Genomic DNA, 24,510 nt, shown 5'->3' on the forward strand with positions numbered 1-24,510 from the left:
TCATGCCCTAAAAGAGTTCATAGTTCTAGATTTATACACTATTATTAATACTATTAAATTCTCTCAGCAAGCATCTCTTTAGCTTCTGAAATATTTTTGTTTTCAAATTCAATGTTAAGAAGAAAAGCACATACACATATTAAGTTAAAATATTCTATAAGAATCAATATAGACTTGTTTTGAACTTTGTTTTAATAGGCAGCAGAAAATAATACTAACCTTTTAAAACATGCAAACTGATTTATATGCTATAATAAATCTATACATGATAAGTGCCATTATGATAAATATTATAAAATCTTTAATGTATACTTTATTACACAGCTGTATTTTATGACTCTCTAATAGACATAACTGATCTAGGCAAGCATTTACTAAGCTGTTCTTTCCTAAACTTCAATCCCAACTGAAGAATGGAAAAGAACTGTCCCTACCCGGTGCCATCAGTAGTGTTTAAAAGTGTGGATTTCGCCATACTTTACTCTCTTTGTGTTCTATTTTTCTCATTTATAATACAAGGAGAATAATAACATTTACATAATAAAGTTTTCCTATGGATAAATACATTACTATAAATTGCCTAGACTGTATCTGGTATAGACTAAGTGCTATGTAATATATATATATATATATATATATATATATATATATATATATATGCCAAGCAACTGGAACAACAGAAAACAACAGAATGACTGGAATGACTACTCACTATGACACTCACTGTGGTGGCCAACCAGCCTGATAAGGGCCCCTATTGGCCCCCCAACCTCCCATAAACCCTCCCCCTGGCTGGCATGGCCCCTGATTGGCCCCCCTCACCCCGATCGGGGGCAGGGCCAGCTGGCCAACCACTTGCAACCCCTTCCCCCACCAGCCTGGCCCCGATTGGCCCCCATTGTGGCAGGTGGGTGGCCGGACCCCACCCATGCATGAATTCATGCAGCAGGCCTCTAGTCTTATATAATAAAAGCATAGTATGCAAATTGTCCCCTCGACCAGGAGTTCGACCAGGGGACAGGCCGGCCTGGGGAAGAGAGTAAGGCCCCGACTGATAGCTGGCAGTGGTTAGGGACACAACCAGTGCATGAAATTTCATTCACTGGGCCTCTAGTATGTTTATAAAAAAGGAAATACAATAAAAACAACTCTTGAATCAGTACCAGATTTTTTTCTATAAAAACCTAAATAAACATTTCAGGTCAATTTTTTTTGAATTAAAAAATATTTCTCTGTATATCTGACAAGCTGTATACAAAATATAAAAAGTAATTTTCATTAGTAATGAGCTTATGTGTAATTTTACTTTCCCTTTTAGGTCCACCTGTTTCAATTTGCTGTGGTTTTTATACTCCTATAAAATGTGTTATCATACTTTTTAATATGAGTTGATACCCTTCATAGAATCATAGAATTTCATAATTTTAAGTCATCATAGAAGCCATCCAACTGAACTCACACATTCTGCAGATATGGACTCTGGTAGTCAAACATGAAAATTGCTCAAAATAACATGGCAAATTTTGGCAGAGTTGGGATAAGAATGCTCATCTCCTAAATTCAATTTTACCTTGCATTCCCACATTAAAATTCAACTTAATCTAAATAACAACAAAACCAATCAGAAATATATCTTAAGGGTGATTAAAAATTATCTAAGTGATTCTAACCACAAATTCTCTTGTGAAGACAAGGATTGGTGTTAATAAAGTCAATTAAAAAACTTTTTCCTTTTTAAAATTTGTTTATAGGAAAGGTAAAAATCTAGGTAGGAGAATGTCTTCAATAGTAAATGTATAGTATAGCCACCTGTGGGATATGGTGTGACATGTGACTATCTCCTTTTAAGCCTTTGGCTTTTCCTACAGTTTGGTTTAAGGAAAATGCTACCCTAGACCAACTTCAACCTAGCTGAATGCTCTAACATGTAACATGGCCAGGTTCCAACTTCTCACATGTAACATGCCACACACCATAGCTGGTATGTGGGACAATACCCACATGCCAATGACAGGTGGCACTTAGGCAGATCCTTTTGCTCTGCAAACTGGCACCTGGTCTTGGTTCTGCTCTCACACAACACAAGAGCTGCCAGTTAGTGGGCAGGAAAGCATCTTCAAGGTATTTCCTATTCCAAGTGTGTCCCAGCCTGTTAGCTGACCACTGGCCAGAGCCCAAATTGGATGCCAGTTCCTGTATTGCTTCTGAGCTGAGATTCTCAACAGATGGGCCAGTGTAGTCACAGGACAAGGCAACTTGCACTCCCCATGGTAGGTGGCAATTAGTTTTGTGTTAACAGCAACTATTAGCACCTATTTGATGAAAACATAGAAAAAAGCACCACTTTGACATCTTTCTAAAAGTTGCTAATTAATCCTGTTTGTAAACAAAATCTATATCTTCTGCCTCCAACACAGTAACTTTGACCTGATTCAAGTTTAGATTTTCAAAATGCCAAGCAAGTTTATGTGTGGCTTATGAAATTGGTCTAAAAATTACTCTTAACAGTAATGCTATAGTAATATGCCTATAAAGTTATTCATTCATAAGTGATTATCTAATTTTTTAATCCTCATCTGAGGACTAGTAAATATGTTTTTACTAGTATTGATGTTTAGAGAGAGGAAGGGAAAGGGAGAGAGGGGGCTGGGAGGGGAAGAGAGAGAGAGAGAGAGAGAGAGAGAGAGAGAGAGAGAGACATTATTCAGTTGCCTCCTGAACGTGTGCCCTGACTAGGAATCAAACCCACAACCTGGTATGTACCCTGGGGGCGAATCGAACTCACAACCTTCTGGGGTATGGTTCAACATTCCAACCAACCAGCCACCCGGCCAGGGCTGATTACCTAAAATATAAAATTTCTAAGTGGCTCAAGTCCATAAGTCATAACCATGCAATTAGGAAGCCCATTAGTTTCAAATGCAGGTTTCACATTGGACAGGTTCTAAACCAAGTTCTGACCCAGAATGTATTGATGTGTGACTATGAGACCTTCTGTACACTTCTGTTTCCATATGCCTTAAATGAGACTACTATTATGCTGGAGCACTATTCTTTAAACTAACGTAATTAATGTATGCAAAAAGCATTTAGAAGAGTGGATGGCAAACTAATTCCTGCAAAAATTGCTTGCTTTTATCATTACATAATCTTCTTATAAAAGCAGTGGTTTGCTTATTACCAGCAGACAAACAATACATTATAATGTGTGAAATTTGAGGGTTCCAGCCCAGACGTCTTCTTGCACTGGGGCTGGGATACAATATCTGGATCATGGACAATATCCCAGAGATAGGAAAATAGGTGTTAACTCCCAGGCTTGGCAAACTGTCTCATAAAATTTATAAATAAATCTAGGTGATTTAAAAGAAAAAGCTATATTTATTAAATCAATAATATTATACCCATTTCTTTGGAAATCAATTGGCAAAAGAGGGTATCCATAAAAATTATATACTCTATATTTTTCAGCCTTAAATATATATATATATATATATATATATATATATATATATATATATATATATATATCATGCCACCAGTCAGTTAAATTTATAAAACTGGAACACCTGCTATGTGTATCCATCTCAAAGTGTTTACAGTGCTTTGAATTAGTTATATCATTTTAATAACCCTTTGAGCTAGAATAGACGGAGTCATTATTCACCCTGTGCAAATGTGTCAGGACATAGGTTAATCACTAGTCCTGTCGCATCGCTGGTCCATATCAACGGGATGTCAAACATGAAGGGCTTAAATAGCTTCTTCAAGGTTTCCCTCCTAGAGAACTGTAGAGAAATCTGTCAAACATCATTTCCAGAACACGGGAGTGTAACTAAAAGGATAAATGATCAAAAAGTGTCAAAACAAGGTTAAAGTCTAATATTCCTGGCAATGGCCTAAATAGTCTTTATGTTAGTGATAGTTGTATGTACACATCTCACAGCAATTGTCAGGCAGTTCTATATTTTTCAGACAGAAATGGCTAAGACATCGGTATCAAGGAAAATTCATGGAATATTCAATAACTCTTTTCTTTATATTTTTGAATCTTAAGGACTAATTTACTTTTCAGGTGTTACATATACACTTGCTCTCAGTTTTTTCCCCCCTTCTTTTTCAAAACCCACTTTAATTGACCAATCTCAACCAGCCAACCTAATCAGCATGGTTATTTATCAGGAGCCCAAATTACCACATGTCCTTGAAGCCCACACTGTGTGTGAAGAAGCTGATCTCCTCGGCAGGGTGGCTGAGCACCTGTTCAGCATTTCTGCATCCCAGAAGCACATGCTCTAAACAATGGAGCTTCCAGTCAATTAACACAAGAACATTCTCCAGGGCAAAGTGGAAAGAGCCACTTAGTGTAAAAAAAGGGAATTATAAGTGGTTCTATTCAGTTCCTTTTCTTAAGGATCATATATTTAGGTGAAACTCACATTTCATTCAACTAAGAACTCTAAAAAGTCTCTCTTAAAATAGACTTGCACTTTAGAAAAAGGAATTATCAGCTGGTTCAGGGAAAATTGATAGAATTTTACACTATATATCTTGAAACTCTTATTCTCTAGTTTCTTTTATATTTTTATGAAATATTCATGAATTATATTCATTGTGTGTAAGCCATCTACTGCATTTAGAATTTGCAGGCATATGTAGGAATGTAAATGGCGTATTTTATTTCCTTTTTTCTCTGACAAGCTATTATGAACATTTCTTTCTATACTCAAAATCCTTACTAAGGAAGTTGGTATCACTTTAGAATTAGTTTAGAACTTAAATAAAAATGATATAAGGAATATCAAGGAACTAACTAGTCATGATATACTGAAAATCACATGATTAATGAAGATTGTTAAATTTCCTGTTTAAAGGCTTTTAAAAGACTGTTAATAATTAACTAAAATGCAAACTGCACTGACAAGCCCAAATAAGAAATTGCAATTAGATTAATCACACTGCTTCCTACCTATATTCTGAGAAGGGAAATTATTATTCTCTTTCCTAATAGATTAAATAGAATATTGTAGGGTTGCTCTAGTTTTTATTTCTTTGGTTGTAAATTTATTGCATTTTGTTTCCTTTATGTCAATATAATATGATATTTTACATACAGCTTCAGCATATCTGTGCATATGTATAAATATGTATTTTTTATTTTGGTATATCAATACTGTAGACGATCCCTATGCTATCATGGGACTTGGCATAAGATGGTAATTTGAGCCAGTTATTATAAATTCTGGCAACTTCTCTTAAATGAAACACTATATGAAAAGAAGTGCTGAAGGCATTTGATCACCCTAAGAGTATTAATTAGCAAAAAGCACTAAGTTTGCTTGAAAAAGAAAGACGTGGCACCCAAGGAAGAAACTAGGATTACTTTGGTTTTGACTTTCTTTAATGTATTCAGTATGTAAATATTTTTTTTTACATCACCCAATCTGATTAACATATAATAAAACTATAATTATTAACAGCATATTTACTTTATTTGGAATGACTTTTTTACAGTTTAGCAATGAACATTACAAACATAGTAATGAATGTAAGTAAATGCAAAAATGCATCTTCCGCAACCTGAACTCTGTTTTAAGAAAGTTAATATGCTTCCAAAAATCATAAAAATTATGAACTCTAAAATGTAAATCCCCTTATCTCCTCATTTTGTTCATCACACCCACTTTATTTTCATATTGGTTTATAAAATGCTTGTCACTAAGATGAGTCTGTGTTTATTTATTTGAGGACACATATATAGAAACCCTCCGGAAAAAAGATGCTTATACTTGACACAATCATAAAAAGAAATATTTTTTCTTTCTGAAATCTTCAACTGTGAAATAGTAATACCTTTAAAAGTTTCTGCAAGCATTTAATATTTTAATGATAGCATATATGAAATGAATGCTCCTTACTATTTTGTCCCTTTGTCATATAGAAAATGTCCAAATAAATAATAAATTTTTCTGGTTGGTCATCAGGATTATTATTAGCCTTGGTAACTAATACTTTTCCCACTTCACTGAAATATTCATCTAGCCAAAAAACTGTCTTTAATAGTATTAATCTAAGGCATGTTATAATTTCATTAAAGATAGTTAATGAGAAAGGTTAAGAGCTTAAGGCTAAATCAAAGAGGCACATGGGTACTACTTAAAAAATATTTTTGTGGAAAAGGAAAAAAAATACTCCATTAATTCATCTCTGATTACTGAAAGGTTGGCACAAATAACTTCTGTACTGAAGGCTTAAATAGCTATCACAGCATTTCATATATTTAAACTTGAATTGAAAAGCTTTTCTTGTCTCCAAAAGAAAAATAGTCACATATTACTTACATAGTAATTACAGGCTATGCAGCTGCCCTACAAAGCTTTACTATAAATGTGTTAAGCATGAACCACTACACAAACCTTATTCAAATTGCTTTAAATGTTATGCCAAAGAAATGTCAGCCTCCACACCACTCCACTACAATTGCTTACACAGGAACAATGGCCATCTTTCTAGTCTGAAACCTAAATAATGTAATAGAATCAATGTTGCTCATTTAGGCTATGGTTGGTTAAAAGTCATTACTGTTATTCCTCACCAGTAAAGAGGTCTCTTTCCCTTCCTTATGCATCAGTGAAGCTTATGCTAATGCATCCAAATGTAAGAAAGAATACACTTCTTTGACATAACATTTAAAGATTGAGAATTCAAGGAAAAGTACATGCCATCTAGCATGATAAAAATACTAACCGTAATTTCTATATCTCACTGATCCTTGCTTTAAGCCCTTCTAAAGTACAATTTAAAGCTTACACGGCATTACCATTTGCTTATTACTTCAAACATATTTATCTGGTAACAAAAAACTCTGTAATACTCTCATACCAATAACACAAGATTCAAGAGGCTGAACCTATGAAAATGTTTTAAAGGGAGTAGTAGAGGTAAGATTTCTCAAAGTTTCAACCTTATCTTTAGAGGGCTATATATCACATATTCTAGATATAGTTTAATACTGTTGTTGATTTGTATGCATTATTTGAACTTTGTAGCAAATGAACTTGGCAAGGTTTCGAAAATATAATAGCAACTAAAGTTGTCAGATTTATGACCTTACATCTAGAGCAGTGATTTTCAACCTTTTCCATCTCATGGCTTGCAAACTAATTACTAAAATTCTGTGGCACACTAAAATAGATATTATATTTTTGCCTCTATGAAAAAAAAATCGGTATAATTTTGAATTTTTCATATAGCCAGCTATTGTTGTGTTGGCTGTTGTCATTTTTTGTTTGACAATCTAAGGGAAAAGAGGTCAGTGGCCCTGACTAAACAGTCAGGTATTGCATGTTTTAAAAATCCTTGGGGCATATGGGTTGAAAATTGCTGACCTATATTGATCTGGGAACAAATCAAACTGGGCTTAAATTTTAATGAAAAGACATATAGCCATTAAAATGCAAAGACATATGCCTATTAAAATGCTATACACTATTACAACTTTCTATTAAAACTTTTGTTAACTGGATAATGTTTAAGAATTAAAAATGGCAGGATCACCATGTCGATATTATGTCACCCTTTATATCACATAAACCTGATATCAAGTGATGACATTCTCTGACTATCTTCCTAAAATTCCACAAACCCAGTTTAATCATGAGAAAACACTAGGGAAATCCAAGTTTCTGGAATGTTCTACAGAATACCTGGCCAGTAGACCTTAAGTCAGTAAAGGTCATAAAAACAAGGAAATACTGAGAACCTGTCACAGACCAGAGGAAACTGGGAAAGTATGCCAATTAAATGCTATAACCTATGACATCCAACTAAACAAAAACCCTAGACTTAATCCTGGAACAGAAGGAAGACATTAATGAAAAACTGGTGAAATCAAAATAATGTAAAAAAAATACATAATATGTATTAGCATTTGTTAATTAAGAGTCAGAAGAGTTTCGTTGTAATTAAAAATGTTAACAATAGGGGAAACTAGATATAGGGTATATGGGATTCTCTGTACTATCTTTGTAACTTTTCTACAAAACTAAAATTATTCCAAAGTGAAAGTGTTTTTATTGTTACTTATTAAGTCATTTTGAACAAGGCTATTTACCTTCTGTGAATAAAAATTAACTTTCGTTTAGAATAGGTTAAATTTTGTTATGTAATTAATCTCCTATCCAAAATCTCATATCACATCAACATTTTAAAATTATACATTAAGTGCTCTCAAATTTGAGGAAAAGTACTGATTACACATGGCAGACGAACACCAACAACTAAACTCCACAAATGCTTAATCCTTTTTAACCTGCTCTTCCACTGATAAGGCTTGAGGAGTCTCACATTCACAGACTTCACCTGATAACAATTCTTTAAAACAAGATATCTGACAGCAAAGTGACAAAAGAAACATAGAAGCAACTTTCCCTACAATTTAGCCAAAAAATTAACTGATTTAAGTTTTTCACTTGTCTTATTCCCATAGTTTCCAAAGAACCTCTTGTTATTTAAAATGTTTGGTCAATTTGAAGCTAGTGCTGTTGATGATATGACTTTAGAAAGTATAACATTATAGACCTCGGGATATATAACATTGAGATACTGAAATGAGTATATAAATTCAGAAAAGCATTGATAGCAATGCCAGTGAAAATACATAAAAGGCAACTGACTTCCATGAAATCATGTTTAATTTAATTGGATGAAAATGAATTTCTTGTTTTAGGAAAAAAGTAGAAGAAAAAGCAGGGAGTGAAATTTTATGATTATAGAAGATGTGATGGCTGTAGTTTCAGAAGGTAGGACTAAGAGGAAAGCAAAACAAATCTTAAAGCTAGACTTGCTCATTATATATTAAAAAAACACTTAGATGATTTATCTATGTATATAAAAGCCTAAGCAACCAGCCGACCAGCCGTCTATTTGACTGTCTGACTGGTAGCTATGAGGTGCACTGACCACCAGGGGGCAGATGCTCAACACAGCAGCTGCCAAGCTGCAGTGACCTGGCAGCTGTGGTTCTCAGGTGATGCACCCGGAACCAAAGAGAAGGGAGCCCGATTCCAGGATGCATCACCCGAGAACCGCCCTTTTGCAATCCAGGACCCCTCGGGGAATGTTAGAGAGCTGGTTTTGGCACAATCCCTGCAGGCCAGGCTGAGGGACCCCAGCAGTGCATGAATCCATGCACCAGGCCTCTAGTTTGATCATAAAAGGCAAAGCCGTAGAAATATTTAGACAAAAATATTTAATAAAATACTAGAAGCCAGATGCATAAAATTTGTGCACTCATGGGGGGGGGGGGCGGTGTCCCTCAGCCTGACTTGCACCCTCTAGCACTCCGGGAGCCCTTGGGGGATGTCTGACTGACAACTTAGGCCCGCTCCCCTAATTCAGCAGTAGGACATCCTTAGCACTGCAGTGGAGGTGGGAGAGGCTTCCGCCACAACCACTGTGCTTGCCAGCTGTGAACCCGTTTTCTGGGTGAGTGGTGCTCCCCCTATGTGAGCGTACTGACCACCAGGGGGCAGGTCCTGAATTGAGTATTTGCCCCCTGGTGGTCAGTGCACGTCACAGCGACCAGTTGTTCTGCCGTTTGGTCAATTTGCATATTAGCCTTTTATTATATAGGATGATAAGCATTTTTAACTTAACCTAGAGTGCTGAAAAATTGGGTTTTGGGATTTAGTAATAAGAATAAGAGAGAAGAGATGGACAAGAAATTCTCCATGAAGATATGGCAAGTGAAAAAGTGACACAGAGTGAAAAAGTGACACAGAGTCTCTAAGTGAGAAATTCCTTATGTGGACAGTGATGTCAACTACTTGCTGCCCCTTCAGAACTGTGTCAAACAAGGTATCTCCTTTACTCCAGCCCTTACAGTCAGCTATAATCAGTAGCCTTTTGTTAGCGATGCTCTGGGCAACAAAGGAAGGCACCCAGTGTTTGTCCAGTGTGGGCTGTAGCATCAGGGTAACAGAGCAGGAGCTGCAGGAGGCAACTGGAATGGTGGTCAAGAATTGGGCAGCAATAGAATGGCAGAACTACCAGGGATCATGAAGAAGAAAACATCTCAGGAATCCTTGATATTCAGGAGTAATAGATGAAGTGGGGGATCAGCCTGGATGACTTCAATGTATAAAAGAGCAGCTATGTGGCTTGCATGTGTGAAAATCAGGTATGTGAAAATAATACACCAAAATATAAGAGTGTTTGGTGGTGCAATCGGGGTGTTTTTTCTTTCTAATTACTCACTGATTATCTAACAATTGTCCATGTATATGATGTTTTTACCTTCCTCTTGACAAGTCTGCATCATCCTTCTTCCACCGCACAGTTGGTTGAGGATCTCCCTGGACCTGACAACGAAATTCGACTGATTCTTCCTCCAGCACCACTTGGTTAATTGGCCTCCTGAGAAATGTGGGTCGTTCTTAGGAGAAAAAAAAAGTAAATACAATAAATATACTGCATGCTTTAAGTATATTCTGGAAAAAGCATAGAAAAATTATGGTTTGTTTTTGGTACATAGATACTTAACTGTATTTCAGCTATATCTTGATACTTACAAATACAATGCAATTGAATAAAATAAAATATTTTGAAATGCAGAAAGAGCTATGCTTTGTATATAAAAGCACATTGGAAAAGATATTACATTGATTCTTCAGTGAATTCCTGAGCTACATCATGTAGATCCTGTCATAAAAAAATTTGGACATGGAATTCCACATAAATGAGGAAAGAGATAAAAATGTATCTCTTAATTTATTAGGATGGCTCAGATTGGAAGATTGAAAGTTGAAACTAATGTAAAAAACAAACAAACATATATTAATATCCCATCAGGAATGCTAGAGAAAACAAAAGAAGTTGTGCTTTTGCAAGTAAGTGCTGTCTAAATTTCCCCACTCAGGCTATCATTTATCATTGACCTAATACGTCCATGAATGTTTTCAATTCATGTATGGATAGCTGAATGCCTGATTTCTGTTTTTCTTTAAATAAAAATGCTGTCAATCTGATTTTTTAAAATAAAAATTACTCTTTAATTATTTTACACTATTTACTGTCATATATATTTTTAAGGCCACTTATTATTTTCTCCTAATTGCTCCCAACGTTTGCCAATTTTCTCTTAACTTTAATGTTTATTTCTCTAGCATTCTGTTTTAGTGTTTCTGTCCTTTATTCCTTGGTTTTTAATCTGTACTTAGCTCTGTTAATCTGCATTCTATCACTCTTCTACATAAAGCTAGGAAAAAATAATAGCTGTCCATAGAATCTTACCATGTAAGAGAAATATAAAACAAAAAGCAGTTTTACACTTCTCTACACATTTCAATTCCTCGTCTAATTTCTTTTTTTATAATGGTCAAATTATGATCATTTAAATTACCATTTAAATTTTATTAGCACATGTCTCCAAATAATAGAAAAGTCCAAAATAATGCTACTTATTGAAGTAGAAAGAGAAGTCAAAGAAAAGAAAGATGAAATCCACAGGAAGTTGACACAATTTATCTGGTCATATGGCCACATTTAGTCAATTGGGACTTTAGTTTCAAATGCAATTTAAAAATGTGAATATAGTGCCAAAAATCTTAAACATACTTAGCAAGAAAACTTTAAAGAAAATAAATCACTTCAAATTACATGTGAAGAGAATAGAGTGAGAATACATGATTTTATTGACTAAAGATCCATATTCATAAAACAAATGTATAATTACAAGACAATATTTTTAAAACATTTTAAAATTGATTTCTAGAGTGAAGAAGAGAGGAAGAAACATCGATGTGAGCAGGGAACGTCTATCTACTACCAGGAATCAAGCACACAACCCAGGCATCCCTCAGTGCATGGGATGACACCCAACAAACTGATCCACACTGGCCAGGGCATAATCATATTTTATTGCAATAAACTCAACCATCATTGGTATTCAGAAGGAAGGCAACTATATCACTCCATCATGAAGGTGACAGTTGGGACAAAATTTTTTTTAAACACAAACCTACATATGCTCAATTATGTGTTCTTCAATACCCCAAACCCCAAGTCATAAAACAAGGTAAATAGGATTTTATCACAAAGAGGGTTTTTTTAATGCATAATTTAGAAATAATCCATAAAAAATGGGAAACAAAGATTGCTTCTAATGATTTTAGGTAGTAGAATCAATTAGCAGCTAAGTGTGCCCCCTTCACAACGGAACAAATCTGCATGCTGGATGAAAGGATTTAGTGTTATACTTTTGAACTTTGGACACTATGTGCTCCTAACAACTATTTTCATGCTGGCATAGTTGATATTGAGCTATTGTTTCTGGAAGTAAATAGGCATAAGATCAGTATCTCCCTAGGAGTGCTTGGAATGTTAATAATAAAAATAAATCATTAGCATAAAATGTGGAATTGACTTTTTCTTACCCATCACTTGGTATGTCCATCCAATTCATCTAAAAGCTGCAATAATCCAAGTTAAAAGAGAGCTAAGCCACTGTTGTTTTTAATGGGGATATTTTATTACAATCTGGCATATGGCTGAGCGAGTTAGGAGGTCTTTCCCTCATCTACTCATTTATTCAGATCATATTAATACAGCTTCTCCTATGCCAGGTTTCGAGTTTGGTAGCTGGTGAATGGCCAACATTTTGGTGTAATAAAGAAAAAAAAGTGGTAGGGGATAAAGTTAGTCAAGACCATGAAGAACCTAGTATGCCATGTCAAGAAAAATGAGTTTTCCCTAGAGGGTTAGGGGTGATCAGGCAGGCAGGCAGAGGGGTTAGGGGTCATCAGGCAGGCAGGCGAGTGGTTAGGGGCAATGAGGCAGGCAGGCAGGTGAGCAGTTAGGAGACAGCGGTCCTGGATGGTGAGAGGCTACAGGCCGGGCTGAGGGACACCCCCCATCCCGTGCACGAATTTCGTGTACCAGGCCTCTAGCTTTTAATAAGCCTATGAAAAGGGGTCATGTTGACAGATCTGAGAAAGATGAATTAGAAGTGAAACGTGAAGCAGTGAATTAGGTCAAACTATCATTTTAAGACTTGTTTCAGTTTAAATTGACACAGTGTTGCTGAGGATGTGGAAAGGGAGACAGAATAAAGAAATATCAGGACTGAGTAATCAATCAGAAGTAGATGCTGAAGAAGTAAGGTCTAGAGAGTTTCTCACGTTTCTCTTTAGCAACTGGCACAAGCTTTCAGGCAAAGTATGGATATGGTGTGTGTACGTGCATGTGTGTGTGTGTGCATGTGTGTGTATGTGCATGTGTGTGTACGTGCATGTGCGTGTGTGTGTGCAGATCCGTTAATTGCAGAAATGGTTAGATAGGACAAAAATAAACCATGGTTACTCAGGTTCCTGTACTTGACATCAAACGCAGTCTTAATTAATAAACAAAGAAGACATATAATACAAGGGGAATGAAAAATACCATTTTTGTAGGTATAGTAAAAGTCTTGGATTAAAAAATCTAAATAAAGATAAAATCTAAAGAAACTTCTTAAGCATGATGAAGATATTTTATCAGAAATTAAATGCAAAAATTATTTTTAAAGCAATATATTAAAGTTATGCCAATGAAAATCTGAAACAAGATAGACATTACTAATTAATAAGAAAAAAGAAGGAAAGTATGCACATTGGAGAAGAATCAAAATAATCTCTTGCCGACACTACAAATACAGAACAATAACTTGATAAATGCAACAAAAAATAAGAACTACATATGATCATTATAACAGTCTTGGAAAATGGAAAATTTTAGGATACATTGTGGCAAATTCAAACATTAAGAAACTAGTAAGTCGTTGTAATCTTAAAGCTATCTATTTATCTCTTTATCATGTCATCATGGAAAATTTTCATGGCATAATGCTGACTATAAAATAAGTTGCATAATGGTACGTGAGACTGATTCCATTAAAACACACATGCATACTTTCATTCAAAGATTTTGTATGTTTCCTTTAACATGCTATTAGTCACAAAATGGCAACAGTTGAGTATAATCAGAAGGGCAAATTTCACATTAGACGTGTCACAAACCTAAACTCGTCTCTTCTTCCAGGGGACACCATCAGGATCCTTGAGGGCATTTTAGTTATCATACATGTTCTAAGTCACACTGTTTTATAGGGAGACACATGGAAGCACCTAATTTTTTATTTCAAGAAGAAGCAAGATATAGGATTCCCTGCTGCTGTTCTGATGAACTCATCAGGGATGGAGGACATTGCAAGGAACCTGCTCTATTCTCTTCTGCCCTCAAGCAGAGTCTAGTTGCCTAGCAACTGGAAAACCACAGGAGAGTTTGTGGTATAGAATTTTTGGAAGCCTAACATTGGCTCATGGTAAAAATGTAATTCAATTAATTAAAAAAAAGACAATGCAAAGAATAACCTAGATGAAAGTGATTTGCATATGCACGGTACATTCAGATGGGTTTTATACCTGAATATATTAGGTTGTGCCTTCCAACAAAGTAACATTGACATTTACTAACACATTGGATTTTGGTCACAACTTTTGAAGTGTTAGTCTGAGAATTTCCATAGCACCCATTACAACAGCTATCTCTAAATCATACTACTTATTATTCCAATTGTTTTCTGATAATTATACTAAGTTTACCTACTTTGCAATTTTAACTGCCTACATAACTATTTGTTAAAAACTCTTTGTCTATTATTTATTTAAATGAAAATAGTTTTTCTGTAAAAAATATTTTCCAGTTTCTTTGACTAGACTTTATTTCCAGAAAATGTGAGAATCAGGAACATAAATATTAAATATTTAAAAAGCTGTACAGGCAGAAATGTATTTTAAGTGCTTTGTCTTTGTAGTGGCTACTATTACCATAAACAAAACACAAGCCATGCCCCTTTCAGACACTTTATAAAAATTATAAGGAAATGTCTTGGGGTTTACTGCTTTGTATAAAAATCATCTGCAAACAAATGTAAATTTAGAAGGATTAAAAATTTAAGTTCCTATGAGAATCATACAGTAAATTGATAAATGATCACTTTTAATACCTATTAATGCCCAATGGACTTTGTATCCCAGGAAGCTCTGCACAATTAAAATACATATATATGAAACATCTTGAACTACTATATAATGAACAGACCATTTTAAAGCATGTCAAAATAAGGTCAATGATTTTTCCATGTTATCACCTTATGTCTGATCACATTGAAAAACAGGGCTAGAAATCTCAAAGGCTGTTTGCTGACTGCTTATCAATTAGATTAAAGTCCCTTTGAATGGCCAGGTCCCTAATTATATAGCCATGGAGTGATCAGAGGCAATGTCTTTGCCAATGCAATTAACATTTTTATGTGAGATTAACTGGCTTTGAATCACCTGCATAACTTGCTTACAAGGTTAATCTCCCTAGAAACAGTAGTGTTGTTTGCAGTGTGGTACTATGTAAAGCACAGCTCTCAAGTAGTCAGGTCATTTTAGTTCCAAATTGGTATTCTGGAAAATCCAACTTTGTATGTGGCTGTTTTAAAATCAAATACTAAGTTTCACTGTAATTATGTAAATAATAGAAAGAAAAATCTATACATATAAAAGTCTAAGCGACCATTACAACTGAATGGACAACTGAACAGATTGCGTGGGGAGACCAGGCTGGCAGGATGTTAGTGAGGGATGAGCAAGTGACTGAGCATCAGGCTGCGTGCGGCGACCAGGCCATGAGGGGTTTTAGTGAGAGACGACCAAATGACTGAGCGGCAGGCTGCAAAGATGGCGGTGCCCACAGCCAATAAGGAAGGAATATGCTAATTGACTGTCATGCTCTCAAAGTTGGCAGTGCCCACAGCCAATAAGGAGGGAATATGCTAATTGACTGCCACACCCTCAAAGATGGTGGCGCCCACAGCCACAAGATGGCCGGCAGGGGAGGGCAGTTGTGGGTGATCAGGCCTGCATGGGAGGACAGTTGGGAGTAACCAGGCTGGCAGGGAAGGGCACTTGGGGGTGACCAGGCCAGCAGGTGAAGGCAGTTAGGGGCAATAGGGCTGTCAGGGGAATGGCTAGGAGGTGATCAGGCTGGCAGGCAGGCAAGCAGTTAGGAGCCAGCAGTCCTGGATTGTTAGAGGGATGTCCAAGAGCCAAACATCCCCCGAGGGGTCCCAGAATGGAGAGGGTGCAGGCTGAGCTGAGGGACAACCCCTCCCCAGTGCACAGATTTCAAGCATTGGGCCTCTAGTCTATACATATAAAAGCCTAAGCGACCATCACAACTGAAGGGACAACTGAACAGACTGCGTGGGGCGACCAGGCTGGCAAGGGGGTTAGTGAGGGACAGCCAAATGACTAACCATCAGGCTGCGAAGATGGCGGCGCCCACAGCCAATAAGGAGGGAATATGCTAATTGACTGTCATGCCCTCAAAGTTGGCGGCACCCACAGCCAATAAGGAGGGAATACGCCAATTGAATGCCATGCCCTCAAAGATGGCGGCGCCCACAGCCACAAGATGGCCAGCAGGGGAGGGAAGTTCTGTGAAATCAGGCCAACAGGGGAGGGCAGTTAGGGGTGACCAGGCTGGCAGGGGAGGGCAGTTGGGGGTGACCGGGCTGTCAGGGGAGTGGTTAGGAAGTGATCAGGCAAGCAGGCAGGCGAGCAGTTAGGAACCAGCAGTTCCAGATTGTGAGAGGGATGTCTGACTGCCGGACATCCCCTGAGGGGTCCCAGATTGGAGAGGGTGCAGGCTGAGCTGAGGGACAACCTCCCTCCAGTGCACAGATTTCATGGACCGGGCCTCTAGTATTCAATATAATACACAATACTATGAATCTAAAATGTGGTCGCATAATCTCTTAAGTTTCTTACTTACATGCTACAATGAAAAAATTAAGTGCTCAGTGGACAGATTTCTCTTTTATGCATATTCAGTCATTGGATATGGCTGTAAAATTGTCAATGTCAGTGCTGTGACTACTGTACTAGAATAACCTTCACAATTTTAAAATAAACTTTGCTCATCATTATAAAGTAGTATTATGGAAGTAATGACATAGGTAGAGTCCTTTAAGTCCTATAAGACCAATGATATGCAATAAAAATACATTAGAACTGGCCACTGCTTGTAAACCTTGTTTTAACTTCAGCTGACCCAGAAGGAACTGCCACTCTGCAATGTCTAGTAACTTGGGAAGTCAGATGGTCTGCCCAAATATGTCTCCTTTTATTTAACTGGGCATATATAAAAGAACATGTGTTATGAGAGCTATTTAGTGTGAAATTATGAGCCCTTCTAGAATAGACTGAATGATAATTATCAGTCTATCTGAATGTGATTAACTAAGTCCTGGCTGCAGTAATTTATTTTCTTGCCAATAATTTTCTTTTTATAAGATAAATCATCCTATGAAGTAAAAGTAAACATAAGTAAATGTTCTCAAGAGAAAAAAAATATGCTTCTCTCAGCTTGTTTTATAGGCAAAGTTTTATGTTATTGCTGATAACATGATATGAGAAGTCCACTGACAGCAGAGTACATACATGTCTATTTATCTCATCACACTGCAACAGGGCTTGACACATAGTAGGTGCTCATGAGATATTTGTTAAATAAGTGACTAGATAGAAAATATTTTGCTGTTTTAAAGTTGCAAGTAAACACTATTTGTTTAAACTATAGTGTTCCTAACAATCACCTGGGTTTTAATAGCCTATGTTTAGAATTCTTAAATGAAGGCCATAGTTTATTAATAAAACTTAGATATTTCCTAAGGGTTGGCTGTAAGATATCTCCCCTCATAGATATATCTCTGGGTAGCTCAACTATACTTAGGCCATCAACTATTATTTCTCATCCAATAATTGAAAATCAACACTACCAGCCCAAACCTGTGTCCTTAGCCCCAATAATTTGGCTAGTTCCCAATATGATCATCCTACCTTGATAGTCATCAGTTGAAAAAATTCCTAAGTGTTCTTAGTGAACAGCAATGAAATACAAATGAACAGTAGATAACTTGATATTTGAAGAAAGACTCCAGTGTGAAAGATTGAACAATGCAGGGTGGGGCAGGGAGAAGAAACCCAGAAGAAATAAAAGCAGGAAAGCATCACAAGTAAATTTTATTTTTAAAAAATCGTGTTTTTAAAATCCTGAGAAATAAGAGAGGTTAAATCATCCATGAAACAAGAACAAGATGACATAAATAGGAAAGAATTAGAGGAAAGAAAGGCCTAGAAGGTTTATCATCTAATTAGTAAATACATATTTGACAGAGAAATGGAATAGAAAAATGGATAGGATATTACCTTGAGTTATTTGGATAAAGAGTTTTGTGATTGAGATTGCTTACCAGGTGTCTATCCACTAAAATTAAAAAAGTGCCAGAGCAAGGCACAGTATTGAAGCATTTTAGAACGCTGGGGTAAAAAGACAGTACTAAAAGAAAAAAAGGAACACTGGAAACAGGGGATCAGAAGCACAGTAGTCCTCTCCATAGCAGCAGCGGAAGCTGAATAATATTGGAGATGCACTTTAATGTAATGAGTAAAAATATCTGTTTTTAAACTATAATTCTCTCAGCAGCCAAAGTAACAATTAAATTTTGGATGGAATAAAGGCATTTGGTCTGGAATGAGCTCTAGGCTCAAGTTATGTAGAGAGAAAGAGAAACATTTCTGAATATAGAAGTTACCCAAGAAAAACACACAGGATGCAGAAAGATGGGCATCCATTATCACTGCAAAGGGAAGAGAGATATGAGGACAGGACGACGTTTGTGGAGAGGCCTAGGGAGCACGCAGCCCATTCGGATTGGGCCAGCAGCCTGAAGCCTCCGGGAAGGCTGTAGCCGGGGTGGACTTCATACCTAAATAAAAATTTGGAGGAATTTAAACATTCTGTTAGAAATTGCAAAAATAATTCATGATAGATGTAGACAAACATAAGTAAAAGAAAAATTATTACTAATTCAGAGAACAAATATTGCACCAGAAAAACAATGCCATCATAACATAACACAGCCCACAGTCTATATTTTCATGGTTATAATAATTCAAATACTGAATATTAATATAACCAATGTTTCTGAAGTCATTATACTGGAAGGACCAACAGAAGGGAAAGTGGAGGAGAGACGGTGGGGCAAGGGATAGAAGTGGGGAAAATCATCATCTTCCAAAATAGGAAATTAAAATGATGTGTACAGTCGTGGAATAAATACATATTTAGAAGTAAGGAAATAAATCCCAGAAGAAATGTTTAAAGATGAGGCTTGCAAGAATGTTTAAAGATGAGGCGCGCGTGCGCGCGCGCGTGTGTGTGTGTGTGTGTGTGTGTGTGTGTGTGTTGGAAAGTAAGGTGGGGCAAAATTTTTCTTTATTTCACTATTAGTTTATAATACTTTTGGGTCTACTAGAAATGTGACATATAAAATATTTTTTCATGTATTATTTTGATAAACATTTAAAAATCATTTGGAAACAAATTTTGGTTGTTTTTAATACCGGTTAAATTTTGGATAACAGATATCCCAAACCTAACCATTGTTTTAAACTTAATTATATAATTTAACTCTAGTTTCTCTGTCTTCAGGATCTTGCGAATTTATGTTTTTGTGTGTTTTTCAATTGATTGCAGATAGGGATAGAGAGATAGAAGCATCAATGATGACAGAGAATCATCCATCAAAGGCCTCCTGCACTCCCCCTACTGGGGATTGAGCCTGCACCTCAAGCATGTGCCCTGACTGGGGAAATGAACCATGACCTCCTTATTCATGGGTCGATGCTCAACCACTGAGCCACACTGGCGGGGTCAGGATCTTGGGAATTTAATTGACATATATAAATTGCTAGATTTCTAAGTAGTATTCTATTTTTTTAAATTCATTTTAGATGGAGAGAGAGAGAGAGAGAGAGAGAGAGAGAGAGAGAGAGATCTCCTGCCTCCTGTAGGTACCCTTATGGGGGATGGAACCCACAACCTAAGTATGTGCCCTGACCAGAAATTGAACCCACCACCTTTTGGTGTACGAAATGATGGTCCAACCAACAGAGCCACACCAGACCTGGGGGGAGTGTTCTTTGTAAAAAATATATCTAAACCCTCCCATCAATTTTAGCATTTACACTATGATGCCTATTTATAATTTTTAGACTTGGTACTTCCTACTTAAATAGGATGCTATTTTACATTAAAGAAGAACAAACAGAGTAAATGATTTGTGGAGTATGGAATAGTAACATATTGAACATTACATTACATTGATCATATCTTTGTCTAAAGTGTAGATCTTTAAAATATTAGTTGCAATTTTCAAGATACAAAAGGTCTAAGTCCAAGACCATTTAATAGAGAATCAAAATACTTGCAGATGGGTATTATATTGGCAAAGTCCCTTTATTCTTTTCATTGTTTTTTATTGCCATTTATAAGTGAATCATATTTTGGAACAATTAAATATTATCAGTTACTTTTTCTGTACTACGCATCTTAAAGTAAATATGGGGTTGCAAAGGACATTTAAAAACTTCCTATAATACAGTGGTTATAGTAGCCAGATTTTTGGTTGTTCTTGCTAATCCTCCCCTGAGAATATTTGTTCCATTGACTTTTTTTTCTTTTTAAGGAGAGAGAATGGAAGGGAGAAAGAGAGGAAGAAAGAAAGAAACATTGATGTGAGAGACACATCGATTGAATGTTTCCCTCATGCACCCCGACTGGGCCTGGGATCAAACCTGCAACCCAGGTACATGCCCTGGACCAGGTCAATGCTCTAACCACTGAGAACACCAGCCAGGACAATAGCCAGATTTTTTAAAAAGAAGAATTTCTAATACATGGAAATAAAATTGAGAGAGGAGGGAGAGAATGTAACCAGTTTTGCTTTTCTAAACTTAGGTCAGAGATGATAATTCTAACAATGATGAACTATAAAGAGGTTTAAAAGTAAACCTGTCCTGGATGAAAAAGCACCAGAGTAAAATAAAGAAGGCCTCCTTATACAGAGCACACTAGTTATTTTATTTTCTCTAAGAATTGGGGAATCTCAGGCAGTACTTGTCACATCCTTGGTTAGACCATCACTACTGTTTTTATCTTTTATTTCTTGGTTTGGATGTTGTTTTCTTATCAATAATGGAATTTTAGTTTTTCCCCAGAACTTAATATTGTACTTGTAGTCCCTTAGGTCAGTTCTGACTAGTTTACACCATCAGATAAATGTTTCTCAGCTTCCTAAATCAATTCTTCCAAAGGAACTGCCTCTAGACAAATTCAATCTCTTTGCTTTATAGCTATTTTAAAAATAATTTAGAAGTTACCCTGTAACTCCTGACATGTTTAGGGATCTCCTGTACTTCTCATCACATCTTTAGGTAAATATTTTATAACACAATCACAGTTTGGTAAGTCTAATTGCTCAGGTAATGAGATTAAACACTTTCAAATTCCTTCTGAAGGCAGTAAATACTGCTGTAATGCAACATTTTTGTGAACCAACGCTGGGTAGTTATGGAAAAATAGCATGAGTGTTTCTTGTAGGTTTTCAATGCTCATGTTTAGTGACCACTAATTTTATATATTGCCAGAAAAACTGTATTTTATCCATTACAGAGTGGAACACGTTTTGGGACTCATAGGTGACTGCATGAAATTTAATGAAAAACTGATGCTTGTCTGTGCTTCTCAGGATAGCAATTTACATGCATACTTTGAATAATTTTATTTTACTCTTCAATTCCTTTCATGGATGATGAGATTTCTCCTGGTTTTGTCATTTGGGACTTCAAGCTGCTTAGTATCTGCAAGGAGTATTACCAGAGATTACTTGTACTCAGAGTGATTGAAGAGAGGGGCTTGCACTCTGGTGCATATTCATAAAGCACACCCTCACGCTAAAAATGGAATTGCAATCGTAACATGGTCTGTTTTTGCATTATGGTGCTCCTTTACACCATGGGGTGGCACTTCCCAAACTAAAAAGCAGTTTCTTTCGGGACTTATTTGGGATTCTGTTGCTACCCTCAGGGGTGTTCTGGAATAATGGCCAAAAAACAAACAAACAAAAAACCTTATCATATTGTGCATAGAACCAGGAGTCTCTGTTACTGGCACACAAAAAGTACTTTAAAAATCACAATTATCTCTTGTATGTTGAAAATAAAATCACATATATTTGCAATAGTGAATTTTTATTAAGATATAGATATTCATACACATAAATATGCTTAAGTACATGTGTGCATATACATATGCGCGTGCTTGTGTGCATTTGTGAGTGTGTATATTCATAACATATATCTCCGTACAGAGATTTGAATGGGATTTTGTTGTCTTCTAAAGGAATGTTTCATTTCCTAGTATCTTTAGAATCCTTGTTTTCCCCAGTTTTCCATCATTTTCTCTTACAATATTCCACAGCTGCCCTGTAGTATATCTCTTACTTTTGTTTACTTGGCCATCTTTATTACCCACAACTTTCTCCTTCTTAATGTTTTCTCCACTATTTCTGTGATACATATCTATCAGGTTTTAACTGACTAATTAAAACTTCAGCTAAAGAGTACTTTGGTGCTTAAAGTTGAAGAAACATAAATATAACAAAATAGATTTTTTTCTTTCTAATTTTGATTGTGTGCATATATATGGCCAGCTAGTCTTTCAATAATCAGCTAAAATTCCAAATACCTCAATTTGAAATTTTTAAAGTAGGAAAAAAGTGAAACATCTTTGTATTACAATCTCTAACTTAAAAGAAAAACACCCTTTGTCTTGCACATAATAGATACTTGTTAAATGCATCATAGTAGAATAAGTGATAAACTTTAGGATATAATATCTCAAATAGATTTTGAAAAAGAACAATTATTTCTATAATGATGAAAGGCAAGCCTGTATAAATATGTGAATAGAGTAGGTGGATTAACATTTCAAATGTCTTCTTTTCCTTCCCATCAAAGATTTCATCTTGGAGACAGAAAAAAAAAAGTGGACAATTCCAGCCTGTCACTGCTTACCATAAGCCATAAAAACTATCTCTATATGGCCTGGTGTTTAGTATTAATAAAAAACACTTAAAAAAAGGGAAAAATGATACAAATAGCAAGTTGTAATTAAAAGAGAGGTTTACCAAAAACAGTCAGCTCTGCTGGATCACTGTCTCTTTCTCCCACCATATTGGTGCCAACACAGGTATACATCCCTGCATCACTTTTCCTGGTATTGGAGATCATCAGTTTTCCACCACGGATCTGTAATTTTTTTTAAACAAGGAAGAAAAAAAAGAGGGAGAAAGAATGGAAAGGAAAAGTCACTAATAAATAATTTTGAATAATTAAGCACATTTGTTTTTCCTAAAGGAAATAGCTCTGGAACTAGCACTCAGAACTCTCCCACTATTTTGACATCTGCGTGTGCCCTTTTTTCCTCTTAAATTCTCCTGCAAAATAAGCTCCTAATTCCCTTTCCATAGAATGCTTCTTTAAGGCAGTCTTCAACTCCTGCCTAGTCCTCTTTTGTGAATTGTGACTGCCTCCGTCCAATTCCGATGTTTGGTCTTCAGTCTGTGATTTGGTTGGGTGAACTGCTATTGACATTTGTCATCAGAAAGGAGCACTAGATATTTGCTTTGGATAATAAAATAAATCCAATGGACTCAGAGGGATTCCACAAGTGTTTATGGAATACCTAACTCCACAGGCTGGGCAGTTTTCTAGGCACTTGGGATTCAGTAATAATCCAAATATAAAAATGCCTGCCTTCCTGGAGCTTACTTTTAAATTGTATGTATTATCTTTGTCTCATCTTAATTTTAATTATGTGATAATTTTTGAAGAATAGAGTGGTATGGATAAAAACAATTAAAGATTTTGGAATGATGACTATGGGTTGTTACAAATCATTGTTTTTAAACAGCTTTTCTTTAGATGTCCTAAGTCAGAAGCATTTGTTGACTGAATAAACATATGTAATCTTGTTTAAATGTGTGTTTGTTAAAGAGGATGCTAAAGGAGAATTAGGTTTTCAGTAAGTGTATCATTAACTCATAGTTTCTTTTCCAATTTTGGGGATTTTTTTCTTTTTTCTTTTTGGTATTTCCCTAATCCAACAATCTTCACTTGACAATGACTGAGTGGTTTTAAAGAGATATGAGATAAGAACATGGCCTTTTCCTTTGTTGATTTTTAAATTCATAGGCAAACAACACTAATATAGGTATGTTCTCATTAGAGATATTTCTGGCTATAAAACCTGTCATGTCATAGAAAGGAATTTCCTACTTTGTTTTCTTTTTACCTGGGAAGACTTTCAACATGTTTTCAATTATATACAGTAGAGCGTAATGAAGTCTAAGTTATAAAAATGGTGATGGAGGCAATTTCTTCTCCCCTTGAAGCTGCATTTGGCAATATGACCTGATTCAATCAATGGAACTAAAGCAATTTTTCACCAGAGGGAAGTGCTTGGACATTGCGACTTGCCTTCTCTTGCTGCAGCTGAAACCCTGGGACTACCGTGGGG

The 24,510-nt window shown here is 36.0% G+C and overlaps 1 protein-coding gene across 7 annotated transcripts in view; it reads right to left on the reverse strand.

Moving 5' to 3' along the window:
- The window catches only part of ROBO2 (roundabout guidance receptor 2), a 690,593-nt gene that overhangs the window by 171,488 nt on the left and 494,595 nt on the right, over window positions 1-24,510 (reverse strand). For all 7 annotated transcript variants that reach the window (XM_059688089.1, XM_059688088.1, XM_059688085.1 and 4 more), the window contains exons 4-5: window positions 23,120-23,240; window positions 10,297-10,435 (exon numbers count right to left, since the gene is read on the reverse strand). In XM_059688089.1, coding sequence (XP_059544072.1) covers window positions 10,297-10,435; window positions 23,120-23,240 — 260 coding nt within the window. The remainder of the gene's footprint in view (window positions 1-10,296; window positions 10,436-23,119; window positions 23,241-24,510) is intronic.

The sequence above is a fragment of the Myotis daubentonii genome, chromosome 3, assembly GCF_963259705.1.
Source record: "Myotis daubentonii chromosome 3, mMyoDau2.1, whole genome shotgun sequence".
NCBI lineage: Eukaryota > Metazoa > Chordata > Mammalia > Chiroptera > Vespertilionidae > Myotis > Myotis daubentonii.